Source organism: Harpia harpyja, chromosome 6 (assembly GCF_026419915.1).
Source record: "Harpia harpyja isolate bHarHar1 chromosome 6, bHarHar1 primary haplotype, whole genome shotgun sequence".
Lineage (NCBI taxonomy): Eukaryota > Metazoa > Chordata > Aves > Accipitriformes > Accipitridae > Harpia > Harpia harpyja.
Window position 1 is genome coordinate 12017908 of NC_068945.1, and position 14301 is coordinate 12032208.

The 14301-nt window shown below is 40.4% G+C and overlaps 1 protein-coding gene across 3 annotated transcripts in view; it reads right to left on the minus strand.

Moving 5' to 3' along the window:
* The window catches only part of BCAT1 (branched chain amino acid transaminase 1), a 75699-nt gene that overhangs the window by 26011 nt on the left and 35387 nt on the right, over window positions 1-14301 (minus strand). For 2 of the 3 annotated variants that reach the window (XM_052789127.1, XM_052789126.1), the window contains exons 3-6: window positions 6184-6384; window positions 4917-4973; window positions 2744-2854; window positions 1732-1851 (exon numbers count right to left, since the gene is read on the minus strand). In XM_052789127.1, coding sequence (XP_052645087.1) covers window positions 1732-1851; window positions 2744-2854; window positions 4917-4973; window positions 6184-6384 — 489 coding nt within the window. The remainder of the gene's footprint in view (window positions 1-1731; window positions 1852-2743; window positions 2855-4916; window positions 4974-6183; window positions 6385-14301) is intronic. The other variant, XM_052789128.1, reaches the window with a different exon arrangement.

Sequence of the window (14301 nt, forward strand, 5' to 3'; positions counted from 1 at the left end):
ATGTATCACTTCTTTTATTTTTTTTCCTCTTCTTCTCCGAGAGATGGCTTCTCACACTTCAAGTCATCACCATCAATACTTGAAGGTGGAGGTGAAAAGTCTGGCACTGGTCAAAGTCTGAATCCTGTGGTAGGAGACTTCGCTTAACTATATGATTCTTTGCAAAACTCAGGACTGACCATGCAATCACAGAACGACTGAGGTTGGAAGGTACCTCTGTCCAACCCCCCTGCTCAAGCAGGGCTATGTACAGCTGGTTGCCCACAACTCTTGGGATCTTCTATGCAACTGAACGTGTTAGTATTTTGTCTCCATTCAGAGACACCAGTCTTGCAAAAAGAACAAGCTCATCCTTGGTTTCTAAGATTAGGTGTCCACTGAAAAAAGTTATTGAGCTGAAATCTTTAGGACCAAAGGTATAAACAAAACACTGTGTGCAAAGCACGTGAAGCTAAACTGGGAGGTGGGAGGGAAAATAATAGTGCAATAATGGAACTACTGGAAAATACAAACAAGCCTTCCTCAGGTGATGAGAGGGTTCTTTTGATTTCTGTCTACCTTACTCCTTCAGCAAAACTTCTAACAAGATTAACTAACTGAGATCTTCATATTTTTCCGGATTCTTACATGATCATTCAAAAGATTGTGCTGACTGGGTTTCATAATTGTGCTGATTCATAAAAGATTAGCAGGACATGCAACCCAGAAACAACAAATGACATCATGGAAAGGCCAGATATGTTGCCTAACCTGAAACAAAGCTCAACAGCAAAAGAATTTCCAAAAACAAAAAAAGAGGAAAAAAATATCAATTTTTAATATTAATACTTTACAGTTACTGAGTGGAGATCTTTCCACGTGAAAATCTGCAACTAGTTTACAAGCATTAAATTAATGGAGTCCTAGAACACATGTGAAATGTATAATGCTTATGTATGGTTAACTACTTACAGATGTGGATATTGCAGAAGAGTAACTTGCCTAGTTGGGAACCACACATTCTTTAGCTTGCTTGTCCTATGCTCTACGATTACAGGTTTCTCTCTTGCCACTGCTACAAAACACCCTTAAAGTTTCAATTAAAATAAACTCCCTGTTTCTAATTCCCTTTATAAATACTATAGGCTTGACTCACACCCACATGAAACTCACAGAGTACACACTAATACCTAGTTGCTAAGGAGCCTCTTAAAAAGTCAGGTTTGTCTGGGTTCAAGAATAAATTGACACAAGAACTTGTTCTTAGTTCTGTTAAAAGTCTCTCTCAGAAGAGCCATCTTAATTTGCTGGGTAGAATCTTCAAAAATCTCCTCACTAAGGTCAGGATGGAGGTATGAGATGAAATTGCAAAATCTACACAGCAAATTTCTCTTCCCTCACATTTTCTCCTGATTATTAGTATTTTAAAGACATACATTACCATGGCACAAATAACTATCCTTTTAGTACAAAACCAAAGTTAATCTAAATTTTGCCGTTACCACTCAGAATTAATCGAAGTTTACTTTCTGTGATCTGAATCAATGTGTCCACTAGGTGGTGGTGTGGTCAACATAAATTTGTGAGGTAGAGCTACAGGTGACTAACTCAAAAGTAAAAGCATAAAAACAATTTGCCCCTGAACTGTAATACTGTTGTGTAGTGACTGCTGCATATTTTCCTTTATGGATGGAGGCTTTTGCCTCGTGCTTAAATACACAAAAGGTAAGAAGGGAAAAAAATGTTTCACACCTCGGTTCCAACTAAGGTAGGACGGATATACAGGCTGGCAGCAGTTGAGTATGGGACCCACTCCTTTTCCACTTCCACAAGCTTCCGGATGCACTCTAACAGCTCATTCTGGTCAAAACACTAGGAAGGAAAAGCAAAGGGAGAAATATAACCCAAACATTCTGTGGTCTTTATTGATCCATATGCTAAGGGGAACACTTCATCGGGATATGCAACAGTGACAGTCCGTAGAGGTTCATAGGACTACATCACCTTCCTTGAGTTCATTTCTTACAGAATTTAAGATCCCATGGTCTTTGCTACTGTGCCTTTTTATACAGTATCCTGAATGCCCTCCTCCTGCTACAAAGTATCCTCCCAAGATCATAAAAAAGAGCCATTGACTCTTCTTGAGTCCAAAGCACATGGAGAGAACTCCCTGTGCAGCCAACACCTTCACTGTGGCATGCTGCAAGCTATGGCACCACCTCTTCTACAGAAGAGTGCTTTGGGTTGTAACTCCAAGGGGCCCACCAAGTCTCCCAGTTTTGCAAAGTTGCAAAGTTCTTACAGTAATAAAGTTAGTAAGTGTGGGAGGAAATTCACCAGCCGACATACAACTGCTAAGAGCAGTGTTAAGTTGCTAGCATGACCAAAAATGAAGGCACTCAGAGGCTGAAGCACTTAAGTGAAGTGGCAAGAAGAAAAGGAAGAACATTAGCACCAGAACAATTTCATCAGCTGTCTGCATGCAAATACCTGCAGAACAGCACTCATCCCTCAGAAATAGACTGTGTACATCTGAGGCAGTAGGGAGACAACAAAGAAAGCAAAATACTGTTGTGATCTAAAAGAAAAATGCATTTCAAACAGTTCCCTTCACCGAATAAGATGTCTTAACAAAGTTTAACTGAACTATTCAAGAGCTAGTGAGTTTGATAAAAGTTACACTACTGTAAAGTTTCAGAGATTTGCGCTCTGAAAATGAAAATACACTCTGACTTCAGGAGAATAAGATGCCTTGGCTACATACTGGCAGAGTTGCTCGTTTTGCTGATCGCGCCATCCTGTCCATGTTGAGGGTTGGCCGGAACAGGCGGATTTTGCCATCCACTCCTCGGTAAGCCTTCATTCCTTCAAACAACTACCAAGCCAAAAAGGAGGGAAAAGAAATCAAATAATAATTGAGACATGTTATCCCATGACAATCGCTGCAAAAGCAGAGCACGCCCTTTGGAAATAAAAGAACTTAACTTCCTGTTCACAGTACTCGAAGCATAAATACTAACTAGTTAATCCTTGCAACACACTCCTGTGAGGTACTATTATGAAGTTTATATTACAAAGATGACCTGTCTATGCTTCGGATATATCTTTCTCTGTCAGGGGACTTAATGATAACCATTTTTTTCATAATTTGATTACAATTAAAATTTGTAGCATGTGTTTGACTTAACTATTCTCTCACATCCTGACCGATACCTAAGGCTGAGCCAAAACAGTATTCTCCCTTACAGAAAAGATCTATAGAATTTAATTATATATGTTAATCATTTTTAGGGCTCTGTCCAAAATGCATTTTGGCAGGAAGCATAGAATAAGGTAATTAAGGGAACTCTGTTGCAGTTCTTGCTATAGTTGTAGCAAAATCTTGGTCACTTGTTTCCCTCATATACCCTTACACTGTGGAAGGGGGTTTAGCTAGCATGAAAGACAGATGCATCAGCGTTACACTAGAGGAAGAATGCATGAAAATGTTTTATCTATACTTTACAGGAAACTTAAATTAGTCATAATTGTCCTGTCAAACTGCAGAATCCGCATGACTCTTGTTGACAACCAATTTACCAGAAAACCTTATCCCACCAGTGTCCTCCCACCAGAATGCTCTACAGCATCTCCTAACCACAACAAAAAACATAGGCCCACAAAATATCCATAGTTATTTTCAGCTACAGATTGATAATTTCCAGCTATAGTTATAGGCAGAAAACACATGTATTATATAAGCTCACATTAATATATAAATATATACAGGTATTATTTAGATTAAGAATTAAAGGATCACTTATGCTTATAGACAAGAGTTCAGATTTTTATAATTTGTTTTCTAAAGCATTCCTTTGTACATTAAATTTCACTATAAGTTCTATGAATTTAACTGCATCACTGCTGTCAGTCTCCTCAGAATTCTCCTCCTGACTGTTCCACAAAAAATGGCTAGAAATATATTCTATGTGGTTGGAAGTCTACGTATGCAGGTTTTTTATTTGGACACCCCCCCCCCCCATGTTTGTGTATAAATAATTTTAGTAGTATACTCCAGGCTTCATTATTATTAAATTCTATAACATTTTCTCATGCAGATCAGTGAAATGCAATGTTTAGAAAGCTTTTGTGCAGTCCCATGACAGAGCTAGGTCCTTCCACATGACAAATTTTAATTGGGTTGTAACTGGGTTGCAGGAATCCCGGCAATTTTCCTTAGGCTACGTGCCAACTATGTAGCAGAACCAGAATTAGAACCCAGAACTTTTTGCCTTCAAAATTTATCTTATTCCTATGGCAATGCCAACCCTATTAAAAACTTTGTACACAGTTTTGAAAAAGAAACTGTTCCTAGGATAGACATTGTAGGTACAAGAAAAAAATTCTACCTTTAATAAAGGATGGCATAGCTGGTGATATGGTTGATACTTTGAAATGATTTTTATTGGGTCAGTTACTAATACCACATTCCTGTAATGCTACTTTCTTACCACAGAACAGTTGTTTCCCCCCACCCTTCTCCCAAACACATTCACAGAACTTTTAATGAGAGGGAAGAGGAAGGAATGTTGCTACTAAGGTTTGATCAATGGTTTGAGAGAAGAATCACATCATTACTGAAACACAAAGCCTTCTCAAGCTGTTAAATCTTTTTCTCCGAAAAGAAATACTTTAAACCTTCCAGAGCTCAGTAAAACCTTTCACTCATTAAAAAGGGAGACAGTGATGTGTTCCAGAAATGCTCAACTTGAATAAAAGCAACTGCTGTGGTTGCTTGATGGTTGGCTGCTACAGTTGTGTGCAAACAATATTATCTGACATCGGTACATCACAGGAGCTGGATCTGGAGTTCAGCAGATCCAGACTATCACACTGCATCATGGAGGGCAAGGAGAAAGGGGAGGGAATGCCAAATTCATCATTTTTATTATACCCACTGTGTATTCATTGAGCCACAGCATTGGCACCAGATTCTCCTCTGTCTGTCCTCTTGGCTAGAGGAAACGTGATGCAATAAGGGTAAAAGAATAAAAAAAAAAAATGGAAAAAAAAATAAGAGCATATTCATATTAGCAATGATTTCAGACTGGGCCAGAGGCCGAGCATTAAAGCAATATGCTACTAAGAGTGAAATATAGATTTGGGACTCCAGCGTGGTTTCTTACTTCTTGGGCAGATCAAGAACTGCAGCCTTAGCAAGAACTGCAGCCTTAGTCACAGTGGCCTGTTGTAACTTACACAGGACCTTTGGAGGCTTGGTGACTAGATGGAGAAAAAACAGCAACAACAAAAAATGGTGAAGGCAGGAGCTCAGGGACAAGCAGGGAAAAGCTTGATCCTTCCCTTATATCAGTGGTTTAAAAAAAAAACAACAAAAAGAAAAATAAAAAAAAGGAAATAATAAAAGAAGCACAAGCAACTCCACTAACTTCAGTGGAGACACTCCCACCTACCCAGAAGTGGGAGGAGAAGCAGGCTTCCATTTCAGCATATGTGCCCCACTGAGGCTCTCACACAGATGTGAGTATAGCCAAAGCTGCTCTGGGGACACAAAAGGCAGCTTTAGACAGTAAGCAGCTAAGCACGGAAACTGTTAACCACGCTGGTTTCCGACTTAACATTTCACTTTCCAAAGTTCCTTGCTGTATATTCTCTGCTTAAATCACTTGCATATGCTGAACATATCAGATCTAGTTTGGAGCTCTCCAGACTTGTTCGGAGTTGCAAACAAGCATTTGTCTAGTCTGACCTGCAATCCAAGCTATGAACCTTTAAAACAGCTTAAAATAACTTTCCCAAAGTGCATGTTCGGTCCCCAAATTAGAGCTACTCTTGGAATCTCACGTGGTCTTATCCAGTGCTTCATTAAGTTACATCAGAGACAGTAACTGGACCGATCCACCATCAGTGAACTAGAACGCTTTCTCAAATGAATTTGTCACCATACAAGAAAGGGCTCACCTTCACTAGGCTAGAAAGTTAAGTGAGCTGGAATCCACAGGCCAGAGTTGCTTCTGAGTTATACTAACATAAACATAACCCAGTTGTAAATAATGGAATTATTCTGGAAGGACATCAGTTAACAAAACAATATGTAACACTATATTTATAAACCTAAGACAGTAGTAGTCCACGTATTACAAAGCTATGGCTTCAAGAGCTAATGAAACAAAACAGCAGTTTCCAAATTGATTCAGTACTCACTTCTATAGCATAATGCAGAGATGAGGAGGCTGGATGTAGTGAAAGGTTCTCAAGCGGTTTAATGTAAGGTTTCTCCCATCCTGAAGCCAAGGACCATTCAATTGTCAGCATATTATCAGTGAACACAGTTCCAAATACCAAACCACTGGGGTCTGGTTTTTCCTTGAAAGTCGTAGCTGGGGTGATAATCAAGTCTGAAGCCTGAAGGAACATGAAGACAAAAATGAAGTGTATAAAAATAATGAAGTCAGACTGTTTTAAAAATTATTCTGCATCAGTGAACACAGACAAAGGCAATATTTTATGTGCGGGAACATTTAATGACAGAACAGTTAAAGGCAGCTAACCTCTAAGTAGCGGGCAAAGTATTCATACTATGTATGCACACATATACGCAGTGCTGCTTATACCTGACGTAGTTAGTGTATTTTGAAGTACTGTTAAGTGGAGGAAGCAGTACAAGGTGTAAAAACAGAAAATTAGCAGCTGAAAATTTCTTGGACATTTAGATTAACACATCTATAAAAGTTCCAGAAACACCCAATTGCTGTACCTCAGAACATAAGCTGATCATCAGAAATTAATCCCCCTCACAACTAAGTAGATATGTTATGCTGATTTTCCTTTAATGCATAAAACCAAAGTGAAAGATCAGAGCCAGCAGTCTGCAGATTACTTGGGTCACACTAGCTTGTTCATTCACATTCATATTTTCCTAGAAAGATCCCATTAGCAAAGAAGGCTAAATGTTTCCCTGCGTGATTAACTTTCTCTTTTGAGCCATGACTAGCTGCAGAAATGCAGCATAGGGGTTTTTTTGCACTGGTTTTGGCTGGGATAGAGTTAATTTTCTTTATAGTAGCTTGTATGGTGTGAATCATCCTCAAGAACAGCAAGGGAAGGAGGAAAGCAGGATCTCTGGCAGGTCACTCCCCTTTTATACACAGACAGGGGCTAAACAACTAGAGAGGGCTATGAGGCGGGCAGAGTCTTGATCCACCCTCTCCATTCACTTTCTATGCCAGTGGAGCATTTAAACTGTGCTGGTGAGAGGCAAGGAAGAATTCAACAACAAACTGTATTCAAAGTTCCATTTTCCTTCCTAACATGACTCAGAAAGCATTGACCCTTATTACAGACCCCCAAGTGAAATCTTACTCCTCTATGTTGGGTACATACAGAATAGACTGGAATGCAGGTAGTTCAGACTATTGTTCAAATGATTTGCATGTGCACTAAAAAGGCAGTTCTGCAAGAGATATCATTGACTTTGACTTCTCAGACTCAGCACACATTCTGCAAAATGAGAAAAAATTAGTCCCAAGCTTTTGAAAAAGAACACAAAAACATGTGCACCCCTATCTCTGTAAACAACCTGATTTTCAAGATGTCTTTAATGAACAATGGCCTATTTTTATTGATTGGTTGGTTTTGGTTGGGGTTTTTTTTTTTGCTTAATGGCTTAGATGTGAAATTAACTTAGAGCTAGAGCATATGAATAGCTAAAAGCTGTTTCAAACCATCTCCAATTATAGGTCTTGTCTAGATATTACAGTGCATTAGCCCAGTTGAACTAATACATAATCTGATGAAACAACAATTACTCTTCTTAACTCTCTATAGTACCCTTTATCCTGCTGACAGTGAATGCTCCAATGGGAAAAGCACTACTTAATGATGTCCTGAAAATAAAAATGAATTTTAGCTGACAACCTCTTATCATGCACTTTGGAAAAAAATATATCACAGAAGAGTGTGGATCAAAATAAAAGCCACAAAGGAGTGTTTGTAATTATCTACAATGCAAGGCTTAGCTCAGGAAAACACTTATGCAGGAGCAGGATGTCAATGGGGCTTAAGCAAGGATGTAGAACACAGTTATATCCTTGGCTTTATCTCTGGACAGAATCACAGCTTCTAAAGAACTCCTACTGCCAGTGGTATTGACAGCTCTCCCTGAAGTCAAGGCTTCTGTCTCATCTCAGGTCATTTTCATTAAAGTAATTATCTTTACAATAAACTGGCCTCGGCACCAGAATTATCATATGGAGTCTCATCCCCTAGAACTCCCATCAGTGTGCTGATTTCTGGTTTTATGCCTCAGTTTGCCACTTCCTCAGTTGTGGTAGTACAACTAGTTGAAAGGCAGCCCTATAAAACAGTTTGCTAAGCTCATCAGGGTTAACAAATAGCTTTTGCTTTAAGAATGGGGAAGGATTTTAATCTGGCTCTTCTCACAGGCCCCCAAGCACATGTAGAGGGAGCAGCAAGCTGCGGCCACAAGTGAAGAAACACGATCACTTGGGAGCATTTGGGCTTTCTTTGACCCAGTTTTTCCACCAAAGATATTTCTCCAGATTTGTAGACCTGGGGCTCAAGAGAGCCTTGGACAGTCTCTGTTGTGTGAGTGATAATTTAATAAAGCTGTGCTGATCCAATACAAGCACACTGTTATGCTTTAATGGTTAATACAAGGAGGGTCCCAGATCCAGAGTAACTCCTATGCTGGCTCATTAGAGATAAGACGCAGGCCAAGCACTCCCTCCTGCAAGTTCAATAAAATGGGTACTCCTGTGTGATGGGTGGCCACACAGCAGTGACAACGGCTCAGAGCAGTAGCCCACACTGCTTAGCTCTCAGCCCCAAGGATTGGGGACTCTCTGCGGTCACAAACAGAAATCACTGGACTGGACTTCAAGTTCAGTCACTTGAAGGCAGAAAGCCTAGAAACGTAGGTAGCTATGATGCTTATCCAGAAAAGAAGCAAATAGTTTCTGGACCACAGAGCTTTCTGGAGCTCTGCACAAGGAACCCACCTGCTGTTTCTCACCTCCTTCAGCATTTAGGGAAACCAGCTTTCATTCGGGCATTTTGCAAACACCTGACTCAATGATATCAGGTACGACACTTGACCCAGACACTTGACCCTTCAAACAACAGTAGGAACACCCCGCAGAAGACCTCAAATATAGGCTAAACTGCACAGACCAGGAGGGCAACAATCATTAAACAGGCAAAAAGGCAATTTTCCTGATCCTTATAATCCTGTTAAGCTCTCAGGAGATGCATTTAAGATTTTTTTGGGCCATTACTTTCTTAAGATCCTTTCTTAAGGCTCTTCCCCTTTAGTCATTCTATTATATTTTTCTCCCTCTTTTTACCAAGCAGCGAGCAGTGCAAGTTAACAGTGTGCAAAATCACCAGAATCCCAATGCTTTTTATGTTAAGACACCATCAAGTGCTGTAATACATTGAATCTTTTTTTTCCATAGAGGGGGATTCAGGGGGTTGCTGGAGAACCCACCCTTGGAGTACTCTCTCCCACAGTCTGGTCTGCAACATGAAGTATTGCCAGCACCCTCAACCTCTTCTAGGTCCCTGAGTAATAAGACCTCCTACACAATATCTCACCTGGTCCACAGACCCTTTTGGCTTAACTTGACTGAAGTCCTGTCCCAGTATTTTGTGGTGCTGTTCAAGCCGCACCAGCAGGAGGGAAACCAAACACTCAGAAGAACCCACACAAAGAGAGCAAAGCAAGGCCAGGTGACTAATACCAGGAGTACTGATTAAGTATCTATGCCTATTACTTTAATATCACTCATTAAAAAATCATTGCAGTGCTACCATGGTATCACCTATGACCTTTATAAATGGCAATTTATTTCTTTTCTTTGTCAACATTCCCCCAGCCCTGAAAGCAGCATATTAAGGATGCATTAGAGATTGGCATTAACACCCATCCAGATCTCTGCTGTTTGTACTGCCAATACAAAGGGCAATTTTCAACTAGGTTTGTGTTTTGCTTGCTTTGTTTATCAACACGTTCTCAAGCACCTTCTGACACTGGTGCCTAATAAAACCATTAAACTGGAAGGAAAACCAGTAAATGCAAGAACAAAAAGGATAAGGGAGATAAGAAAGAAACAGATGTTGAACGCAGTCTATTGAGTGCAGCTATTTGGCCCCTGTTGCCTAAAGTAAAATGACAAAGATGTAGTTCCAGCCCTGCAAATCTTCACGTCGCAGCAGTACAGTACATACAAGATGTATGTGCCTAGGTCCCAGCCCAGGGCATTCCGGTAAGAAATAGGAAGAACCAGATTGCCCTGCCTATGATAGGCAAAAGCCAGTTGTGGAGAAGCCAGCTGGATACTGCTGATTTTCAGGGCTTATATAGCAACAGTACACCTACAAACAGCCACTGTCTCAACCAGATGCACTTTTTTTAATAGCCCCTCATCTGAAAAGTGCCTGCTGATTCCAGTGCAACTTCTTCCAGAGTGAAGCTTTACCCAGCCCAAGTAAAGAAGATATACTGTGACCTCCTGAAACTAAAATTCATCATTTGATCAAAACAGATCTTGTCAATTATGAGCTAGGTCAAACTAAAAGTGACATGCTGGCCAGTGTCAATTTTAACCAAAGCTGTAGCAAGACATTCTGGTGCCCCTAGCCAAGATGTCAGTTTAATGCTTACTTTACACAGCCTTTGCAATAGCCTCAAGTGGATTTGGAGATGACAGCAGCCTCTGGCCAGAGCTGTTACTCTCATTACTACATTCCTACCTTTCTTACCCTAGAGAGCTGTCTCAGGTAGGTGCAGATGGCAAGTGCATATTTTGTCCTACTCTTTCCATCAAGATTTGCCAATGCCTTCCCAAATGATCCTTGGCTGTGGTTATTTTCACTGCAGTGAAAATACTAGACCATACGCAGTAGGTTGAGCAGCTGTAACAGGTGTAATTCATTTGACATACCCAAACTTCTCTAAACACTGTGCTGGGCCAAGCATTTCTATCACTTGCTTGAATAAAAACAGAACTGGCAGCCTCAGCTGTAAAATAGCTTACAAGTTACCTAACTGTAACAGCAAGTTTCAGCAGAGATCCTCAAAACATTAACATCCATTCAGTGAGACTGACTGTAATCTATTCTGATGAAATAAGTAACCTCCCTGACTTCTAGTTAAGGTGATTCATTCCAGATCACAAAGCAACTGCAATTATTATTTTTTATTACTTATGCTGAGTTTGTAAGCATATCCTAGGAAAGATCAGGGCCTTCTGATGCAATAACAGACATGGAAGCATAGGCAAAACTGAGTAACTTGTTTTGCCAGCAAAATGTGGTTGCAGTAGCAGAGCAAATTTTGACGAGGAGACAGATTACAAAGAGCATCAGGAATTACTATAAAGGGAAAAGGTGACAAAGTGTAGCCAGGGGGAGTTGGAGAGAACGAGGCTCGGACTAGACAGAATGGTTTTGAGGAGGGCTCCAGGGATGAGGATGTAATTTTCCTGCCATTCAGTCCTTATGGTTGTGGCACCCTCATCATTGCTTTTGGGCCCTCCCCTGCACGCACATATCTATCCTAGGAAGCCATTCTTTCTGTTGGAGCAGCTACTTTCACCCTACAACACCTTCTGCCTGTCCTTCTGAGCCTGAGGCTCCTATATCACAGACTGAGGAGAAGAGGTTTGCACTGCCAAAGAGAAGCAGTGATGGTGAACTAGATTGAGGATACTAACTAGGCTGAAGAAAGTGGCTTGTTAACTTACCTTTGGAAGCTGAAACCCTCTCTTCTCTGAAGTTTTTTTTGGCCTTGCAGCCAATAGGCAAGCTACCACCTTTCTCGTGTAACTCATTCAGCTCCATCACTTTCCAGATGTAGAGCTGCAGACAGCAGAGGATTGCCCCCATTTTCTTACTCACCTGAGCAGTGATCTTAGCTGGCTGGAGAAGCTCATCCATTAGATATTCCAGCCCAGCAACCTCATACAGCAGGGTTCAGACTACTATATGTTGCACATAATTGCTCCTGTAGAGCAGCCACTAGGAGCAGCCCACAGGGAATTGCAACCTGATCCAGGAATAGCCTTCACCACATGGGCCTGCTTTCTGTGGGCAGAAATCACGAATCATGCTTAACAGCTACTACTGCTCAAAAAAAAGGCTTGTGCCAAACTCTGAAAGGAATCAGCGATGACTGCCAACTCCTCCATCAGTGGCATCAGAGCAGAGAGCAGCAGTGCTAGGCTATGCAACTAGAAAGTAGGAAAAGGTTATGGAGGCTGTGGGTGGTGTTAGGGCAACTGGTACTTTTCTCCTCCACTGGGACAAAATAAACAATCACGTGTTTTGCCTGTCCCTAAACCCTGTCTTAGAAATGCTGAATACTGCTCCAGTAGATGAAACCAACTGCAACCTCTTCTAGCGGGTGTTATTTTTGTCTGGTTTGTCTGACTTACTACCTCTCAGCTCTATCCACTAATCACTAGCTGACACCACAGCAGCATCTATTTAGGTAAAAAAAGAGGAGATTTATGTCCTACAGGCCTTGGGTAAACCATGGTCTGTGGTTCTGTTTCTTTTCCCATCCCCATCTTCTTTAGAAAAGGCTGCTAGTTTTCTGGGGCAGAGACCATCACTTTCTGTATAGGGCTAAGCCCTGTATGCTCTGATTGCAATAATAAGATCTATAGTAGAAACAGTAAGAACAATAAGAGTTCTATCAACTCAAACAGAATAAGACAGAGTTAAATAAATTCTTCGAAATCTATTACTAGCTTATAAGTATAAAAAATAATGTTAATGTAAGCTATCATATAATCCCTTTACCATCATTACTATTTTAAATTTACAGCAGAGCCTGAGGCTTGAGAATGGAAAGTGTGCCAAGATATAACAAGATTTGAGCAGGAAGAAAGCCTTAATTTTCCTACGATAAAAAAAATAAAGAGAAACAAAATAAAACAAAATAACTTCTGCAGCCCCAGGGAGAATACCAAGAAATCTTTCAACATAAAGCTTCCCTGAGACTTCATCTGAGAATATGTTAGCACATGTAATTGGACTGGGGCCTGGAATCATTGCATCAGGTTCACTGTACACTGCGTAATAAACCACAGAACAAATGACAAAGCAAAAGGGAGTCAAGGCTCTGAATCAGCTGTGAGTCAATCATGGAAACAACAGAAAACATGGCTGGAAGGACTCTGCCTAGTCCTTCCTCTGCAACGCATCTAACCCAAACTATTCATAGCAGATATTTATCAAATATTTGTCAAACCAAAGAATGAGCTTCTGCTGCACTCTGCAAGCAATGGGAAGAAAAGGAGAAGGGCTCAACATACTGCTGGCTTCTTTAACCTTTCCCCTGACCTGATGGATGCTCCAACTCTGATGCAGGAATGTTTGATTTGGAGCAGTGGGCAGGGAATTAAACCTGCTCTGACAAGACAACAGATTAAGTGGTTGGAATTGACAAACTTCTTGCCTTAGAGAATGAAAAGGGCACCTAGGGCAGCAGCACAGCTGAAAATGCAGTCTGAAGCTCCCAAAATGCACCAGAAGGGAAATAAAGATGTTGGAAAGCTACAGTCTGGCTAGACTGTAGAGAAAGCATTGAAGAAACAAATCTTGCCCTACAAAACACTCAAGCACATGGATAATGCATAGTATCATTGATTTCAGTGCCACTAACTAAATTTTTAGAGTTTTTCCATATGTTGCTAAAATGTTGCCCTGCACCAACTCCCATTGATTTGATCCAAAGCCCATTCAAGTTAATCAAGACCCCTTACTCCATCTTTGTAAGAATTTGGATTGTAAGGGAGGCAAAACTACCTAAATCTTTATAGCCTCACCCTTTTCTACTGTTTCAGGAAAATTAAATGGACTAGTAATGGTTTGGGTTTGTTTGGGGTTTTTTTGTCCCTTACTCATTAGTCTGTTCTCCACTGACACAAGTTTCAGAAAATACATATTTATAGAGTTAAGAAAGATGAAGGAATGGGGTTCCTACAGATCCTAAGGAAACCTTCTACATGATATTAGGGAATTCTTAAGGAAGCATCTATTTGATTTTAATGGGGTCTCTCTCTTCTACTCCAGCTAATGGTATTTTCAGATCTATGAAGAACAGTCATCTAGTATCTCATCTATCAAAGAATTATATAAAACATTTCAAATATGACTACCTCTTTGAAATATAAACCACCAAGAAGCTGATAAGACTATTAAACATAGGAACAGAAACTGGACACTTTATTGCATTTTGGTCCTATAAACTACTTCTGTTTACTAACAGCTATTCCAGTTAACTAAGTGGGGTGA